The 18514-nt window shown below is 37.2% G+C and overlaps 1 protein-coding gene across 5 annotated transcripts in view; it reads left to right on the top strand.

Moving 5' to 3' along the window:
• ODAD2 (outer dynein arm docking complex subunit 2) overlaps positions 1–18514 on the top strand; it is a 174919-nt gene that overhangs the window by 17498 nt on the left and 138907 nt on the right. For 3 of the 5 annotated variants that reach the window (XM_088844043.1, XM_055430171.2, XM_088844042.1), the window contains one exon: positions 12917–13113. The exons of 1 other annotated variant lie outside the window; for it this stretch is intronic. In XM_088844043.1, coding sequence (XP_088700169.1) covers positions 12917–13113 — 197 coding nt within the window. Of the gene's footprint in view, positions 1–12916; positions 13118–18514 lie in introns of those variants that run through there. One more of the 5 variants, XM_088844045.1, reaches the window with a different exon arrangement.

Genomic DNA, 18514 nt, shown 5'->3' with positions numbered 1-18514 from the left:
TCCTGGTAATGAAGCCTACATGTTTTGATTATTTTCATTCTTTCTGGGAATCCTATGATTACTAACTAGTTGGATTGCCTTGATAAGTGTGTCAACTACATGTGCATAAGAACAGTGTTTATGTCTCCCATGGTTTGTAAAATAGTGTTGAACAAAGAAATCAGTCATTGTGATATTTTGTGAAATAAAATTTTGGTTGACGCTGATGTAGGTAGAAAACAAAATTCTAAGAGTACCAACATGATCCACTTAAGTTCTGGGCTGATTCTCAGGCTGATGGCAACTCTATAGAGCCCCCACAAGAGCTCATGATCAGGTTCGTTGTGTTTCTGATGCTGCTGCTTCTGCTCTGTTTTCTTGCCAGACTGTTGTCATTCAGCCTAGTATGGCTCCTTATCATCATTTCATGAATTCTTTTTGTTTCCTGGTCTTTGATCACCTGTTTCCTGGACCCTAGTTTTCCATTGTTGTTGTTATTGTCATAAAACACATATATACATAAAATATAAAATGTGCCGTGTTAACCATTTTAAGCGTACCATCCAGTGGCATGAAGTATATTCACAAAGCTGTGCAACCGTTACTGCTATTTCCAAATCATCTTCATCATCTGAAACTAAGCAATGACTCCATTAAGCAGTAACCCTTCCTTCCTTCTCCCCCTAGCTCTTGGTAAACTCGAATCTGCTTTCTGTGTCTATGCATTTACATATTCTACGTATTTCATATAAGTGGAATCACACAATATTTGTCCTTTTGTGTTTGGCATATTTCACATACCATGATGTTTTCAAGGTTCACCCGTGAAGTGCCTGTATCTGACTGTCATTCCTTTTTATGGCTGGTTGACATTCCATTTATGTATGTACCAGATTTTGTTTCTCTGTTAATCTTTTGATGGACACTGTGTTTTCCACCTTTGGTTATTGTGAAAAATACTGTAAATATTGGTGTACAAGTATCTCTTTGAGTCCCTGTTTTCAGTTCTTTTGGGTGTACACATCAGGGTTGATTTTCTGGCTCATATGGTAATTATATTTAACTTTTAGAAGAACAGTCAAGCTGTTTTCACATCAACTGAATCATTTTACATTCCCAGTAGCAGTGTATGAAGATTTCAGCTTCTTTACATCCTCAACAACACCTGATATTTTCTGTGTGTTTGTGTTTACTATAGATATCCTAGTAAGTGTGAATATGGTGTATCCCATTGTGGTTTTGATTTGCATTTCCCTAATAATTAGTGATGTTGAGCATATTTTCATGTGCTTATTAGTGATTTGTATATCTTCTTTAAAGAAATGTCTGTTCAGATCCTTTGTCCATTTTATATAATTAAATTGTCTCATTTTTGAGCAAGAGTTCTTTATATATTGTGGATATTAATTATTTGTTAGAAGGTTTGCAAATGTTTTCCCCTTTTCTGTGGGTTATCTTTTTACTCAACTTGATAGTGCCCTTTGGTATACAAACATTTTAAATTTTGATAAAGTCTAATTTATATTTTTTCTTTTGTTACTTGTGTTTTTGGTATCATATTTAAGGAACCATTGCTAAATCTGTCATAATAAAGATTTAACTTTTCTACCTTTCTACAATTTTTCATTTTAGTTCTCTCAAGTTTAGGTCTTTGATTTGTTCAGAGTTAGGTTTCGTGTATAGTGTTAGGGTCCACCTTCACTCCTTTCACATGGATATTTGGTTTTCCCAGCACCATTTGTTTCAGAGATTATTCTTCCCCCACTGAACGGTCTTGTCATCCTCATTGAAAATCAATTAACTATAAATTTCAAGGTTTATTTTTGGGCTTTCAGTCCAATCCCATAGGTCTGTATGTGTATCTGTATACCAGTCCCGTACTCTTGACTACCATAGCTTTCTGTTAGTTTTGAAATCAGGAAGTATGAATCCTCAAACTTTGTCCTTGTTTTTTCAAGACCGTTTTGGTTATTTGGGGCCCCTTGACTTTCAGTGTGAATTTTAGTCTTGGTTTTACTATTTCTGAGAAAAACATCATTGAGATTTTGATAGGGATTGTATTGACTCTGTAGATTGCTTTTTATAGTATTGTCATCTTAATAATATTATCTTTTAGCCCACAATTGTGGAATGTTTTCCCACTTGTTTATGTCTTCTTTAACTTCTTTCAGCAGTATTTTGTAGTTTTTATGTACAAGTCTTTTGTCTTTTTAGTTAAATTTATTCCTAAGTATTTTATTCTTTTTGATGCTGTTGCAAATTGAGTTGTTTTCTTTATTTCTTTTATTGATTGTCCACTGCTGGCATATAGAAATACAACTGATATTTGAGTGTTAAAATCAGAAGTAATTTTTGAATGTTAAGTTCAAAATTGAATCCAGTTAATTTGCCAAATTTATTTAATTCAGTTTCTTTTGAATCTTTAGGTTTTTCTACGTATAAGCTCGTGTCATCTGTGAAGAGATAGTTTACATTTTCTTTTCCAATTTGGATGTTTTCAGTTTCTTTTTCTTAACAAATTCCAGAGCTAGAACTCTCAGAACTGTGCTGAACAGAAGTGGCGAAAGTAGATTCCTTGTCTTACTCCTGATCTTAGGGGAAATTCTTTCAGGCTTTTGTATTGAATGTGATGTTAGTTGTGGGTTTTCCATATATGGCCTTTATCGTCTCATCAGTTTTCTTTTTCTTGGTGTACCCCATCATTTTGGTAGTGCTTCCTGAGTAAAAGAGGCACATAGGAGGAGAAAAATTGAGGGTTAGCATGTTTGCAAATATCTTTATTTTTCTCTCTTAGTTGTTGTTTCTATAATGACAGTTTCAAAATAATTTTTTTCTTAGAATTTTAAAGGCATTTTCCTATGTGACCTGTTTGTTTTGGCTTTTCCCATATAATGAGCCTTTAGGATTTTCTCTTATCCCTCATGTTCTATAATTTTCATGATGATATGGTTGGTGCTGGTTTCTGTTTATTTTTCATTAATGATGACATATGTCTTTTAGAATTGGAAAATACTTTTGTATTACATCTTTAATCATTTTTTTCCCTCTCTGTTCTCTTTATTCTCTTTATGAGATTCTAGTTGGATTTTGGGGCCTCTGAGGTTGATCTTCTAATTTTCTTTTCTCTCATACACCCCACTCCACTTTCTGGAAGTACACCTTTACTTTGTCTTCCAAACATTGTGTAAATCTTTAAAATTTAAGCTTTCATATTTTTAATGTTTTGTTTTGGGTGTTTATATTTTTTCAGACCCTATTCTTTCATTTCTCGTGGGTAAAACGTAGGACTGAAATGGCAAGGTTATGTGGTGGTTTTATGTTTAACTTTTTAAACAATTGGTAAACTGCTTGCCAAAGTGATTGTAACATTTTCCATCCACTCTGTGCACCAGAATGACAGCTGTGCCACATACTTGTCAATGAGTGGTACTGTCAGTCCTTTATTTGAGACCTTCTAATAGGTGTGCACCGGTATCTCACTGAATTTTAATTTGCACTTCTTGAATGCATCTTCTTATATGCTTATTGAATGTGATTCATGTATCTTAAGTGGCAAAGTGTATATTCAGATCTTTTGCCCATTTTTTATTGTTATTTTTTAAATTTTTTATTATTGTGAGATATATACCTACCTACCTACCTACATACACACATACATATAAGCTTATATTTTCTTTCAGAGATAGGATTTGTAAAATATTTCCTCCCAGGTGGTGGCTTGTCATTTCTTTCTCCAAAAAGTCAAAGAACAAATGTCCTCAATTTTGATGAAGTCTAACTCACTAATTTTTTAAAGTGTTGTATCTAATAAAGCTTTACCGAATCTAGTGTCACAAAGATTTTCTCCAGTGTTTTTTTTTTCTAAAAGTTTTTAAGTGTTAGGTTTTATATCTAGGCGTATGATCCAGTTTAATATATTTTTTGTACATGCTGTGAGGTATGTATCAGAGTTCATTTTTTTTCTTCTGCATGCAGACACCTAATTGTTCCAGCATCATTTGTTGAAAAAGAATTGTCCTCTCTTTGCCCAGGTGTCCATTTGTATGGGTGTATTTCTATTCCATTGATCTGTTTATTTTTATATCAGAGTCATGCTGTCTGGTTACTATAGTCAGTCAGTCTCGGGTCAGGTGTTGTCAATCCTCCAATGTTGCTGTTGTTCTTCAGAGTTGCCAGCAATTATTTATCTTCTGCATCTCCATTAGAATTTTATAGTCAGCTTGTCCGTTTTTTCATAAAAACCCCGAAGGAATTATGAATGATACTGTATTGAATCTATAGATCAATTTAAGAACTGACATCTTAACAGTATTGGAGTTTCCAGGTCATGGAACTCAGTGCTTCTCCCTGTTTATTTAATATTACTCAGTATGTCTCTCCATCTTATTCAGTTTCTCTCAGCACTGTTTTGTAACTTACAACACATGTCTTACACATCTCCTGTGAAACATCTGTAAATATTTCCTATTTGGGGGCTATGTTAAACAATAGTTTTAAGGTTTCAATTTCTGGTTATTTGTTGCTGCTGCTGCTGCTGCTAAATCACTTCAGTCGTGTCCGACTCTGTGTGACCCCATAGATGGAAGCCCACCAGGCTCCCCCATCCCTGGGATTCTCCAAGCAAGAACACTGGAGTGGGTTGCCATTTCCTTCTCCAATGTGTGAAAGTGAAGTCGCTTAGTCGTGTCCAACCCTTAGCAACCCCACAGACTGCAGCCTACCAGGCTGCTCCATCCATGGGATTTTCTAGGCAAGAGTACTGGAGTGGCTTGCCATTGCCTTCTCCTATCTGTTCTTCTTCTATTTGTTGCTACTATATAAAATACACTTTTGTATATTGATTTCATATCCTGAAACCTTGCTAAAGTCACTTAATAGTTTTGTCTGGTTTGTAGATTCTGAGGGGTTTTCTACATAGATGATCATATTGTCTCTGAATAAAGATCATTTTACCGCTTCCTTTCCAGTTTCTATCATTTTATTTCTTTTTCTTTCCTTAATGCACTAGCTGGAACCTCCAGTACAGAACTGAGTAGACGTGGTTTCTTGTTCCTTGTGGTAAAGGGAAAACTTTCAGTTTCTAATTATTGTCACCTGTCAGCTTTTCATAGATGAAATTTATAAGGTTGAGGAAGTTCCCCTCTATCAAAGTTGTTGAGAACTTTATTAGGCTTGGATGTTGGATTTTATCAAATGGTATTTCTGTACCTATTGCGTTAGTCATTTTATTTTATTTTTTTTAGTTTAACTTGGTTAATTATATTGATTTTTGAAAGAGAAACCAGTCTTACATTTCTGGGACTAACTTCATTTGTGGAGGGTATGTTATCCTTTTTATTTATTTATTTTAAAATTTTAATTTGCTAACATTTTATTAAGAAGCTTTGTATCTGTTTAGGATTATCAATGTATAGGTTTCTTTTCTTCAATATCTTTGGTTTGGGTATCAGATTAATACTGGCCTTATAAAATGAGTTGGAAGATTTTATCTCCCATTCAGTTTTCTGGAAGAGTGCTTAGAATTTGTGTCCTGTCTTAACTGTTGTGTAGAATTCACCAGTGAAGCCATCTGGGCCTGGAGTGTTCACTGTGGGGAGGTTTCTAACTACACATCCAATGTACTTACTCGTTATAGGGCCTTGCAGGTTATGTTTCTTCTTGAGGGTGCTTGCTAGGTTGTTTTTAAAGGAATGTGTATCCCTTTTGTCTGAAGTTGTTGAACTGATTAGTATAAACTTGTTTATAGTATTCTTTTGTTAACCTTTTAACAACTGCAGAAGTTGTAACTATTGTTACCTGTCTCGTGCCTGATATTAATCATTGTGTTTATTTTTTTCTTGATCCATCTGGTTAGAAGTCCATCATTTTACTCAGTTCTCTCAAAGAAGTCGCTTTGGGTTTCATTTACTCTTCTCTAGCTTTTTTTTAAACCGTACATTTAATCTAGTCATACTTGCATTGAAAGGAATTTTGGTGATTTCAGGTATGACTAATATTAAGATAATCTTCAGTCTACATTCATCTATAGAGGAGCTATTTGTCTTTTGGACACACATTCAGACATTTTGTCTCTCAGACACAGTGAACACCTCTCTTGGGCATGGCAGTGGTAAGATGTTGGGAACACTCTACCTTCCTGCTCTCAGCAAAGCTTTGATACTTCAGAGATGTGTCTGTTTTTTTTATCCTTCTGCCTGTTTTGAGTTTATATTGCTCTTGTTTCTCTAGTTTCTTAGGGTAACAGCTCAGAGTCTTGATTTGAGAGCTTTCTTCCTTTCTAGGTAAGTATTTAGTGCTATAAGTTTTCCTTGCAGAACTTCACCTACCTACCTGTCACACGTTTTGGTGTTTTATTATTTTCATTTTCACTGAGTTTTTGTATTTTAAAAAATTCCCTTAAGTCAACTATACCTCATAATTTTTTTTTCCTTGAGGCTTCCTCTTTGACCTGTGATTATTTAGAAGTCTGTTACTTAAGTGTTAGATTTTCCCATTACATGATTCATTATTAGTTTGATTCCACCGTATTCAGAGAACAAACTCTGAACAACTTTATAAATTTGGTTTTTGGTGTGGTTGAATTCTTCATATCCTTGCTGATTTTCTATCAGTTTTGAGAGGGATTTGAAATCCTCCAGCTATAATTGTAGATTTGTCTGTTTCTCCTCTTAGTTCTGTTTTTGTATTTGCAGGTCACATTTAGGATTACATTTTCTTGATTGACTATTTTATCATTATGTCATGTCCCTTTCTGTCTTTGGTGATTTTCTTCTTTTTCTGAAGGCTAATCTACTATTCATATAGGTACACCTGCTTTCTTTTAACTAATGCTTGCATGGAAAACATTAGTTAAACATTTCTTTTCCCCTTCTTTTACTGTCAAGCTACCTATATCATTATATTTGAAGTGAGTTTCTTGTAAATAACATATATTTGAGTCATTTTTAAAATCCACTTTCTGAAACTCTGTATATTGATGTACCATATCCATGGTGTGTTTAGATCATTTACTTAAAAAAACTATTTATTTTCATTCATTCCTTCATTTTTGGCTGTGTTGGGTTTTTGTTGCTGAGCTCAGGCTTTCTCTAGTTTCTGTGAATACGGGATCCTCCATAGTTGCTGTGTGAGGGCTTCACGTTGCGGTGGTTTCCATTGTTGAACCCTAGAATTCTGGCTCAGCAGTTGTGGCACATGGACTTAGTTGCTGTGCAGCATGTGGGATCTTCCTGGACCAGGAATTGAACCCATGTCCCCTGCATTGACCGGTGGATTCTTAACAACTGGATCACTAGAGAAGTCCCTAGATTATTTACTTTTTAAAAAAATTTTTATTATTCTTTTTTTTTATTGGAGGCTAATTACTTTACAATATTCTATTGGTTGGTTTTGCCATACATTGACATGAATCTGCCCTGGGTGTACATGTGTTCCCCTTCTTGAAGCCCCCTCCCACCTCCCTCCTCCCCATATCCTCCCTCTAGGTCATCCCCATGCCCAAGCCCCAAGCATCCTGTATTATGCATCAAACTTGGACTGGTGATTCGTTTCACATATGATAATATACATGTTTCAGTGCCGTTCTCCCAAATCGTCCCACCCTCACCCTCTCCCACAGAGCCCCAAAGACTGTTATATACACCTGTGTCTCTTTTGCTGTCTCATATACAGGGTTAAGGTTACCCTCTAAATTCCATATATATGCATTAGTATACTGTATTGATGTTTTTCTTTCTGGCTTACTTCACTCTGTATAATAGGCTCCAGTTTCATCCACCTCATTAGAACTGATTCAAATGAATTCTTTTTAATGGCTGAGTATTGCTAAAGCTGAAACTGCAATACTTTGGCCACCTCATGCGACGAGTTGACTCACTGGAAAAGACTCTGATGCTGGGAAAGGTTGGGGGCGGGAGGAGAAGGGGACGACGGAGAATGAGATGGCTGGATGGCATCACCAACTCTGTGGACATGAGTTTGAGTGTACTCCGGGAGTTGGTGATGGACAGGGAGGCCTGGCGTGCTGTGATTCATGGGGTCGCGGAGAGTCGGACACGACTGAGCGACTGAACTGAATACTCCATTGTGTATATGTACCAAAGCTTTCTTATCCATTGCTCTGCAGATGGACATCTAGGTTGCTTCCATGTCCTGGCTATTATAAACAGTGCTGCAATGAACATTGGAGTACATGTGTTTCTTTCAATTCTGGTTTCCTCAGTGTGTGTGCCCAGAAGTGCAATTGCTGGATCATATGGCAGTTCTATTTCCAGTTTTTTAAGGAATCTCCACACTGTTTTCCATAGTGGCTGTACTAGTTTGCATTCCCACCAACAGTGTAAGAGGGTTCCCTTTTCTCCACACACACTCCAGCATTTATTGCATGTAGACTTTTGGATAGCAGCCATTCTGACTGGTGTGAAATAGTATCTCATTGTGGTTTTGATTTGCATCTCTCTAATTATGAGGGATGTTGAGCATTTTTTCATGTGTTTGTTATGTATTGATATTAGGGCTTAAGTCTGCCAGCTTAGTTTTATTTTTTGTTTTTTCCGTTTTCCGTTTTATCTTTTTCCTGGTCTTCTTTGGCTTACTTGAACATTTTTTTTTAATACTATTTTGATTTTTCTGTAGTATTTAGGTACATCTCTTTGTGTAGAGTTTTTGGTGGTTGTTGTAGATATTGTGTTATACATAATTTGTCATAATATACTGGTTTGATATTTTACCACCTGAGTAAAGTATAGAAACCATGTTTTCCTTTAAGTCCCTTTACCCTCTCTCATTTATATTTGTCTTTATTTCCTTCACATTGATAAACTGTATTAGACAATGTTATAATTTGTGCTTCAGCCATCAAGCATCATTTAGAAAACTCAAGAGGAGGATGAAAGTCTTTTGTGTTTACCCATGCTTTTATTCTTTCTCTGATTCTTTCCTTCCTTTCTGGTGTTGTCAATTTCCTTATTTTATCATATCCTTTCTGCTTAAGAACTTCTTATTCTTTGGAGGTAGGTCTGTTGGTGACAAATTCTCTTTGTTTTCCTTTATTTGAGAACATCTTGAATTCCCCTTTATTCCTAATGAATATTTCCACTGTGTATAGTATTCTGTGTTGACAGTTCTTTATTTTCAGCACTTGGAAAATGTTTCCAGTCTTTCTGGCCTCCATATTTTCTAATGAGAAATCTGCTATTATTTTAATTGTTTCTGTCTTATAGGTAAAATATTCTTTCTCTCTCATTGCTGTTACTTTTCCTTGACTTTGGTTTTATAGAGTTAGATTATTATGTCTCTTGATAGAAATTTCTTTGGGTTTATTCTGTTTAGGGTTTGCTCAACTTGTTGAATCTTAGATTTATATCTTTTTCTAAGTTGGGAAAACTTCTCACATTCTTAGAATGCATTTTCAGTCTGACCTTCTTTCTCTTCTCCTTCTGGTGCTCTGATAACATGAATGTTGGATTTTTTCCTACTGACCCACAGATCTTGAGGCTCTGTTTATTTTTTTTTTTCAATGTATTTTCTCTTTGTGGTTCAAACTGGGTAATTTCTATTGTTTGTCCTCAAGTTCACGGGTTCTCTCTTCTCCATCCTTTGCCAAACTACCCAGGGAGTTATTTTGGTTTGTAAATTTAAATTTCAAAATTTCTGTTTGGTCATTTTTTGTATCATCTATTTATTTGCTGAGACTTTTTAATTTTTCATTTGTTTCAAGTCTTATTATTGATTGTTGAAGCATTTTTATGAGCGCTACTTTAAAATCTTACTCCAACATCTGTTTGAGATTATTCCATCATCTGTTTTATCTTGGTATCAGCATCAATTATTCATCGTCCTTTCTCATTCAGGTTGTGACATTTCCTTGTTCTTGGTATGACGAGTGATTTTTTTTGAAATTGTGTCTTGGACATTTTCGGATTATATTATGAAACTTTGGATTTTATGGAAGTCTTTTGTTTTAGCGGGATTTCTCTAAGTGTAGGTCTCATGGTATAGGTCTGGGGTACTGCAAAGTGCATGTAAAAATCCAAGTTCCTCGCTTAGACTCAATTGATAACCTGGTAGTGTAGGGTGCCTCAACACCACTGGGCAGTGAGTAGAAGTTTGGTCTCCCCACTGAGCCTCTGCTTTCACTCACCTGGCCAGGAGGACATGCTTCCCATGGGGCCTCAACTTACACCATGGGAAATGAGTCCATTACTGCTTGGAGGTGGTGATTTTACTGCATCTCTTGAGATGATCACATAATTTTTCTTCTTTAGTCTGTTGATATGGTCATTGATTTTTTAATGTGGAACTAATATTGAATCCCAGGTTAATTCCGACACGGTCATGATGTCTTACCCTGTTTAGAATTGTTAAATGTAGTTTGCTAATATTTTACTGAGGATTTTTGTATCTATAGTCATGAAGGATATGGCTTAGTAGTTATCTTTTAATGTCTTTGTCTGGTTTTTGTATCTGGATAATGTGGCCTCAAATGAATTTGGAAGTATTCACTGCTTTTCTTCTTTCTGGAATTCTTCATATAGATTGAGTCTTATTTTTTTGTTAATGTTTGATAGAGTTTACCAAGGAAACCATCTCTACTTGAAGGTTTCTTTGTTGAAAGGGTTTATGTTCAGAAGTTTATTTCTTTAATAGATACAGAACTATTCATATTTCTTTCTCTTGCTGAGCATTGGTGGTTCATGGCTTTCAATGAATTTGTAAATTTTGTCTAACTTACCTAATGTATTGACATCCAATACTACTCCACTATTGTCTTCTGTTGTCTAGAGGATCTGCTCTCTGGAGGATCCCTCTTTCATGCCTAATATTGGTCATTTATATCTTCTCTTTGTTCTTAACTCATCTGGAAAGAAGTGATCAATTTTATTGGTCTTTTCAAAGAACAATTATTTGTTTCATTGATTTTCTTTTTTGTTTTCTTCCTATTTTGTTTCTGCTCTTATAATTTTATTTCTTTTGCTCTCTTTAAGCTTAATTTGCTCTTATTTAATTTCTTGAGTTGGAAGCTTAGGAATTGGTTTGAGACCTATATTTTTTAATATGAAATTTTATGCTATGAGTTTCTTTATCAGAACCATATGAACTGTCTCCCAGAGACTCTGATATGTTTTCATGCAAATCAATATATCTGAAGATTTTCCACATATCTTTTTACGAGTTTCTAGCTTATGTCCATTTTATTAAGAGAAAGTATTTTATATGATTTCAGTTATTTTAAATTTGTGGATGTTTGTTTTATGGCTTAAAATTTGGTCAGTTTGGTGAATTTTTCCTTGTGCTTTTGAGACGAATGTGTATTCTACTGCTGTGTGTGGTGTGTTCCATAAATGTCAGTTACTTTCAGGTGGTTGATAGTTTTCCTCAGGTCTTTTATATTCTTATTAAGTTTTGTTTTGCTCACTTTGTTGATTTCTGAGAGGGGAGTTTTGAAGTTTCCTAATTGTGGGTTTATCTGCTTTTCCTGTTCTGTTTATGCTTTATGTCTTTTGAAATTCTATTGTGAACATAATTAGAATTGGGTGGTAATTGGCTCTGTCATTATGTATCTCTCTCTTTACCTCTGATAATATTATTTGTTTTGAAGTTCCTTTTTGCTTGATGTTAATATAGGCATTTCTGCTTTGATTATTGATTTCATAGAATATTTTCCTTCAGCCTTTTACTTATAATGTATTTATATCTTCATATATAAAGTGGTTTCTTTTAGACTACAAATAGGTTTTCCTTTTACATCCAATCTGATGATTTCTTTTAATTGAAGTCTTTAAATCACTTTCATTTAAAGTTCCTACTGATAGAGTGGCCTGGCGTGCTGTGATTCATGGGGTCGCGGAGAGTCGGACACGACTGAGCGACTGAACTGAACTGATAGAGTTAAATTAAATTTACTATTTTGCTGTTTGCTTTTATTAGTGTCATTTATTCTTTGTCTCCTTTTTTTCTTCCCCTTTTGGATTAATTGAACTTTTAGAAAATTTTCCATTTTGTTTATGCTATTAGTTCATCAGTTATGCTACTTTTTAAAAGTATCTCACTTGAGTGTATTTGTCTCTAATTATAGAATGTGCCTTTGAACAATATTGTACAGTTTTACCACTAGTCTAAGAACCTTACAAGTGGCTTCAAATGCCACTCCCAGTCCTTTGTACTATTGTAGTTATGCATTTTACTTCAACATGCTAGTAACCCCTCACCACAAAGAGTTTTTATATTTATTTTTATCATTTTAGCATTATTTTATGTAGATCCATGTTCTGTCTGATATGAGATTCCTTCTGACTGAAGAACTCCATGAACAATTTTTATCCTAGGTCTTTCTGATAGTGAATTCTCTCAGCTTTTCTTCATCTGTGCATGTCTATTTTATCCTTATTTTCAAAAGATTTTTTTTTCCTCTGTATAGAATTTTGAGTTGATGTGAATTTTTTTCCTTTTCATCACCTTACCTGTGTCCCTCCCTTGTCTTCTGGATTGCATTGTCTCTGATGAGAAGTCTCTTTTAATTGTTATGTTTCTTCCTTTGTCTATAAAGTGTCTTTAATTTCTGGCTACCTGCAAGATGGTCTCTTTAGCCTTGGTCTCAGCAATTTGACTAAGATGTGTCTCAGCCTTTATAGGGTTTGAGTATAATTTTTTTCAGGTGGTGGTGAGGAGCAAGTCAGTCCAGCCCTGCTGCAGTATCTGTGTGGGCTGCATAAGAGATGTGAGTTTAGGATTATCCGATTACTGTCAGCCTAACTCCAGTAGAGGGCTTAGTCTTGAAGTTGCACAGATTCAATTTGTGTTGCTAAGCAACACAAGTTAGAGTATCTTGAGACATCTTGAATTTATCACCAGGATGGTGAATTTTCAGATAGCATGAGATAATTCAGAAATGGTATCATTATAAAAATATGCTTTTTTCTTTTTTTATTAATTGAAGGAAGTTAAATTCAGTGAACAACCACAAAAGGATCAGCCTAACGAGGCACCTAAGGAGGAAGTGGCCATTACACATAAAGCTAGTATTGCTTCCCGCAAGAGTTCACAGGAGAAGAACCGAATTAATCTGGGAAGGAGTCAACTGACCAAGAGATTAGAGCCAAGTTTAAACTGGAGGACCAGTGTCAGTTCCAAAGAGTAGGTAGATATTAACATAATGGGTTTTCTGATACATACTTCCCTACCACATGTTTATCTAACTTTTCACATAACTATTTCATTGGAGGAAAATACAGAGTATATACATACACCTCCCTCCAAAGTAATTACAGGTTGGTTCCTTTTCCCCTCTTCATGTTCCAAGCAGAAAGATTCGACATCACACTGGGTTTGTGTACAGAGGACCACGGAAGGAGAGCACAATTCACTTTCATGTGCTTGGTGAGTCAGGGCAAATAACACATGAAAATGATGATAAAACACATGGAGGAATCTCATGGGAGAATGTAAACATTGTGGTAGGGACCTGATTAAGTAAGTGTTAAATTATGTGATTAAATATAAAATCAGGAGGCAGTCCTGAGATGGTGGAAGAATAGGAAAGTGGTCTCCCCCTACAAATTCATTGAAAGATCATTTGAACATTGAGCAAATTCCACAAAACAACTTCTGAACACTGGTGGAGGTCATCAGGCACCCGGAAAGGCAGTCCATTGTCTTCAAAAGGAGGTAGGACAAAATATAAAAGATAAAAAGAGAGACAAAAGAGTTAGGGATGGAGACCCGTCCTGGGGAGGGAGTCATGAAGAAGGAGGAGCATCCAAACATGAGGAAACCCTCTCACCGGCAGGTCTGTGGGGAGTTTTGGGATCTCAGAGGGCAACATAACCAGGAGGAAAAAATAAACCCACAGATTACATGCCTAACCACAACTCCCAGCAGAGAAGTAGCCTAGATGCTCTCATCTGCCACCAGCAAGCGGGGGCTGAACAGGGAGGCATGGGCTGCATTGCTTAGGTTAAGGACCAGGCCTGAATGCCCTGAGGGCAATCTGAGGGAGCTGACGTGAGATAGCAAACCAAACTGTAGGATAGCCAGAGAGAAAAAAGAAAAGAAAGTGAGCAAGAGGGAGAACTTTCCCACAAAAAGCTCTAACCTAAGGCACTGCTGGGCCGCTCACAGAACAAAGGACTGAGTGAATGCCAGAGGAGAGTGAGCTGGCTGCAGACCAGCCCATCTCCCACCAGAGGCAGAGAGGCAGGCGGGCAGCAGCCAGAGCCAGTGAGGGGGGCAATCTCAGCCCTGGAGATGGCATTCTCTGCCAAACTGCAAGCAGGCTCCCAGTTGCTAACCAAGTCTTCCTGAGATCCTGGATGGTTGACATTCACCAGGAAGGTCGCAGTTAGTGATCAGCTCCCTAAAGGAGACAGACGGCACACCTGAGGCAGCACTCCTGCTGCGCACCCAGGAAACTGAGCAGCTGGGATGGGGGAGGAGATAAGACACACTGCCTCACCTGGGGAGAGTGCGCTCGCCAAGCACCTTTTCTCCTGAGCTGCTCGGACCTGTTCAGTTCAGTTCAGTCGCTCAGTCGTGTCTGACTCTTTGCGACCCCATGAATCACAGCACGCCAGGCCTCCCTGTCCATCACCAACTCCCGGAGTTCACTCAAACTCATGTCCATCGAATCGGTGATGCCATCCAGCCATCTTATTCTCTGTCGTCCCCTTCTCCTCCCATCCCCAATCCCTCCCAGCATCGGACTCTTTTCCAGTGAGTCAACTCGTCTCATGAGGTGGCCAAAGTATTGGAGTTTCAGCTTTAGCATCAGTCCTTCCAATGACCTGGGAAGGGCACAAAATAGGCCCAACTGAGTCTGTGCCTTTGTGGAATACCCAAGAACCTGAACCTGAATGGCTTAGACCTGGGAAGTGCATGCAACACATGGCCTGCTTTAGACAGTTCCCCTGCAGAGCAACCTGGAGCTTGAGCAGTGTAGACTGGGAAGGCACACATGCCGTGAATGGGGGAAAAGCCAGTGTGGCCCAGACACTGCGAGTACTCCCTACACACACCAGTGATATTTGTTTGCAGTGTTCCTCCCTCCCCACAGCACAAATGAACAAGTGAGCCTAAATAAGTGACCACCTCCAGCCCCTTGTGTCAGGGTGGAAATTAGACACTGAAGAGACTTGAAAGCAGAAGAAGCCAAAATAAACAGAAGGAAGTGACAGGAAAAACAGATTAAAACCCTGCAGTTAGCACCTACTACATTGGAAGGGGCCTATAGACCTCAAGAAGAAGTATAAGCTGGAACAAGGAACTATCTGAAACTGAACTGACCCCATACTGTCCACAACAGCCCTAGAGAAATTCCTAGATATATTTTACTATTATCATTTTAAAATTTTTAAATTTTAAAAATTTTTAAGCCCTCTATTACTCCTTTAATTTTCATAACATACTATTACTGTGACAAAAAAAGACCCTATTTTTAAAGCAAATTTCATGTATATTTTTAATAATTTTTATGATTTTTTTTTAATAAATATTGTATTTTTGAGAATCTAACCTCTACTCTAGATTTTTAATCTTTGCTTTTTGGTATTTGTTATCGATTTTGCACCTTTAAGAATCCAATCTTCAGTACCCGTTTTTACTTAGGTGTGTGATTACTGGCTTGATTGCCCTCTCCCCCTTACTCTCCTTTATCTCCCCCAGGTCACCTCTATCTACTCCCTCCCCCTTCTCTTCTCTACCCCATGCTGTGAATCTCTTTGGGTTTTCCAGGCTGTGGAGAACACTTAGGGAACTGATTACTGGCTGATCTGTCTCTCTCCTTTTGACTCCCCCTCTTCTTCTCCAGGTCATCTCTATCTCCTTTCTCTGTATTCTCTTCTCTGTGTAACTCTGTGAAGCTCTCTGAGTGTTCCAGCCTGTGGAGAGCACATAGGGAATTGATTACTGGCTACATTGCTCTCTCCCCTTTTGATTCCTTCTCTTCTCCTCCTGGTCTCTTCTATCTCCCTCCTCCCTCTTCTCTTCTGTATGTAACTCTGCGAACCTCTCTGGGTGTCCCTCACTGTGGAGAATCTTTTCTCCGTTAACCTAGATGTTTTATCATTGGTACAGTATGGATGGAGAAGTCTTGAGGCTACTGTAAGAATAAGACTGAAAAGCAGAGGCAGGAGGCTTAAATCCAAAACTTGAGAACACCAGAAAACTCCTGACTGTAGAGAACATTAATCGACAAGAGCTCATGCAAAGCCTCCATACCTATGCTGAAACCAAGCTCCACCCAAGAGCCAACAAGTTCCAGAGCAGGACATACCATGCTAATTCTCCAGCAACGCATGAACATAGCCCTGAGCATTAATATATAGGCTGCCCAAAGTCACACCAAATCCATAGACACCTCAAAACTCACTACTGGACTCTTCATTTCACTCCAGAGAGAAAAGATCCAGCTCCACCCACCATAACACTGATGCAAGCTTCCCTAACCAGGAAACCTTTACAAGCCACTTGTCCAATCCCACTCACAGGGAGGAACCTCCACAGTAAAGAGGAACCACAAGCTTCCAGCATACAGAAAGACAACCCAAAACACAGCAATCTAAACAAGATGAAAAGGCAGAGAAATATTCAGCAGGTAAAGAAACATGGCAGATGCCCACCAAACCAAACCAAAGAGGAGGAGATAGGGAGTCTACCTGAAAAAGAATTCAGAATAATGATAGTAAAAATGATCCAAAATTTTGAAAACAAAATGGAGTTACAGATAAATAGTCTGGAGATAAGTATTGAGAATATGCAAAAAAAGTTTAACAAGGACCTAGAAGAAACAAAAAAGAGTCAATCAATAATGAATAATGCAATAGCAGATCAAAAACACTCTGGAGGGAACCAACAGTAAAATAACTGACACAGAAGATAGTTTAAGTGAGGTGGAAGATAGAATGGTGGAAATAAATGAAGCAGAGAGAAAAAAGAAAAGAAATGAGGACAACCTCAGAGACCTCTGGGACAATGTCAAACGCCCCAACATTTGAATCATAGGAGTCCCAAAAGAAGAAGACAAAAAGAAAGGCCATGAGAAAATACTTGAGGAGATACTAGTTGAAAACTTCCCGAAAATGGGGAAGGAAATAGCCACCCAAGTCCAAGAAACCCAGAGTCCCAAACAGGATAAACCCAAGGTGAGACACCCCAGGACACAGTTTAATGAAATTAACGAAGATCAAACACAAAGAACAAATGTTAAAAGCATCAAGGGAAAAACAACAAATAACACACAAGGGGATCCCCATACGAATAACAGCTGATCTTTCAATAGAAACTCTTCAGGCCAGAAGGGAATGGCAGGTCATACTTAAAGTGATGAAAGAAAAAAACCTACAACCTGATTACTGTACCCAGCAAGGATCTCATTCAAATATGAAGGAGAATTCAAAAGCTTTACAGACAAGCAAAAGCTGAGAGAATTCAGCACCACCAAATCAGCTCTTCAACAAATGGTAAAGGATCTTCTCTAGACAGGAAAGACAGAAAAGCTTTATAAACTCGAACCCAAAACAAAGTAAATGGTAATGGGATCATACTTATCAATAATTGCCTTAAATGTAAATGGGTTGAATGCCCCAACCAAAAGACAAAGACTGGCTGAATGGATACAAAAACAAGACCCGTCTATATGCTGTCTACAAGAGACCCACCTCAAAACGAGGGACACATACAGACTGAAAGTGAAGGGCTGGAAAAAGATATTTCACACATATGGAGACTAAAAGAGAGCAGGAATGGCAATACTCATGTCAGATGAAATAGATTTTGAAATAAAGGCCGTGAAAAGAGACAAAGAAGGACACTACATAATGATCAAAGGGTCAATCCAAGAAGAAGATATAACAATTATATATGCAACCAACATAGGAGCACCACAATATGTAAGGCAAATGTTACCAAGTGTGAAAGGGGAAATTAATGGTAACACAATAATAGTGGGAGACTTTAATACCCCATTCACGCCTATGGATAGATCAAATAAACAGAAAATTAGCAAAGAAACACAAACTTTAAATGATACAATGGATCAGTTAGACATAATTGATGTCTATAGGACATTTCACCCCAAAACAATGAATTTCACCTTTTGCTCATATGCACACAAAATCTTCTCCAGGATAGATCACATTCTGGGCCTTAAATCTAGCATTGGTAAATTAAAAAAAAGTGAAATCATTCCAAGCATCTTTTCTGATCACAATGCAGTAAGATTAGATGTCAACTACAGGAAAAATATTAAAAATACAAACATATGGAGGCTAAACAACACACTTCTGAATAACCAACAAATCACAGAAGAAATAAAAAAAGAAATTAAAAAATAAAAATATGCATAGAAACAAATGAAAATGAAAACAGAACAACCCAAAACCTGTGGGATTCAGTAAAAGCAGTGCTAAGGGGAAGGTTCATAGCAATACAAGCTTACCGCAAGAAACAAGAGAAAAGTCAAATAAATAACCTAACTCTACACCTAAAGCAACTAGAAAAGGAAGAAATGAACCCCAGGGTTAGTAGAAGGAAAGAAATCATA

The sequence above is a fragment of the Moschus berezovskii genome, chromosome 15, assembly GCF_049115385.1.
Source record: "Moschus berezovskii isolate FMDL1 chromosome 15, NW_MosBer_1.0, whole genome shotgun sequence".
Lineage (NCBI taxonomy): Eukaryota > Metazoa > Chordata > Mammalia > Artiodactyla > Moschidae > Moschus > Moschus berezovskii.
Note: the sequence above shows the minus strand (reverse complement) of the source record. Positions and strands in the feature narration are given on the sequence as shown.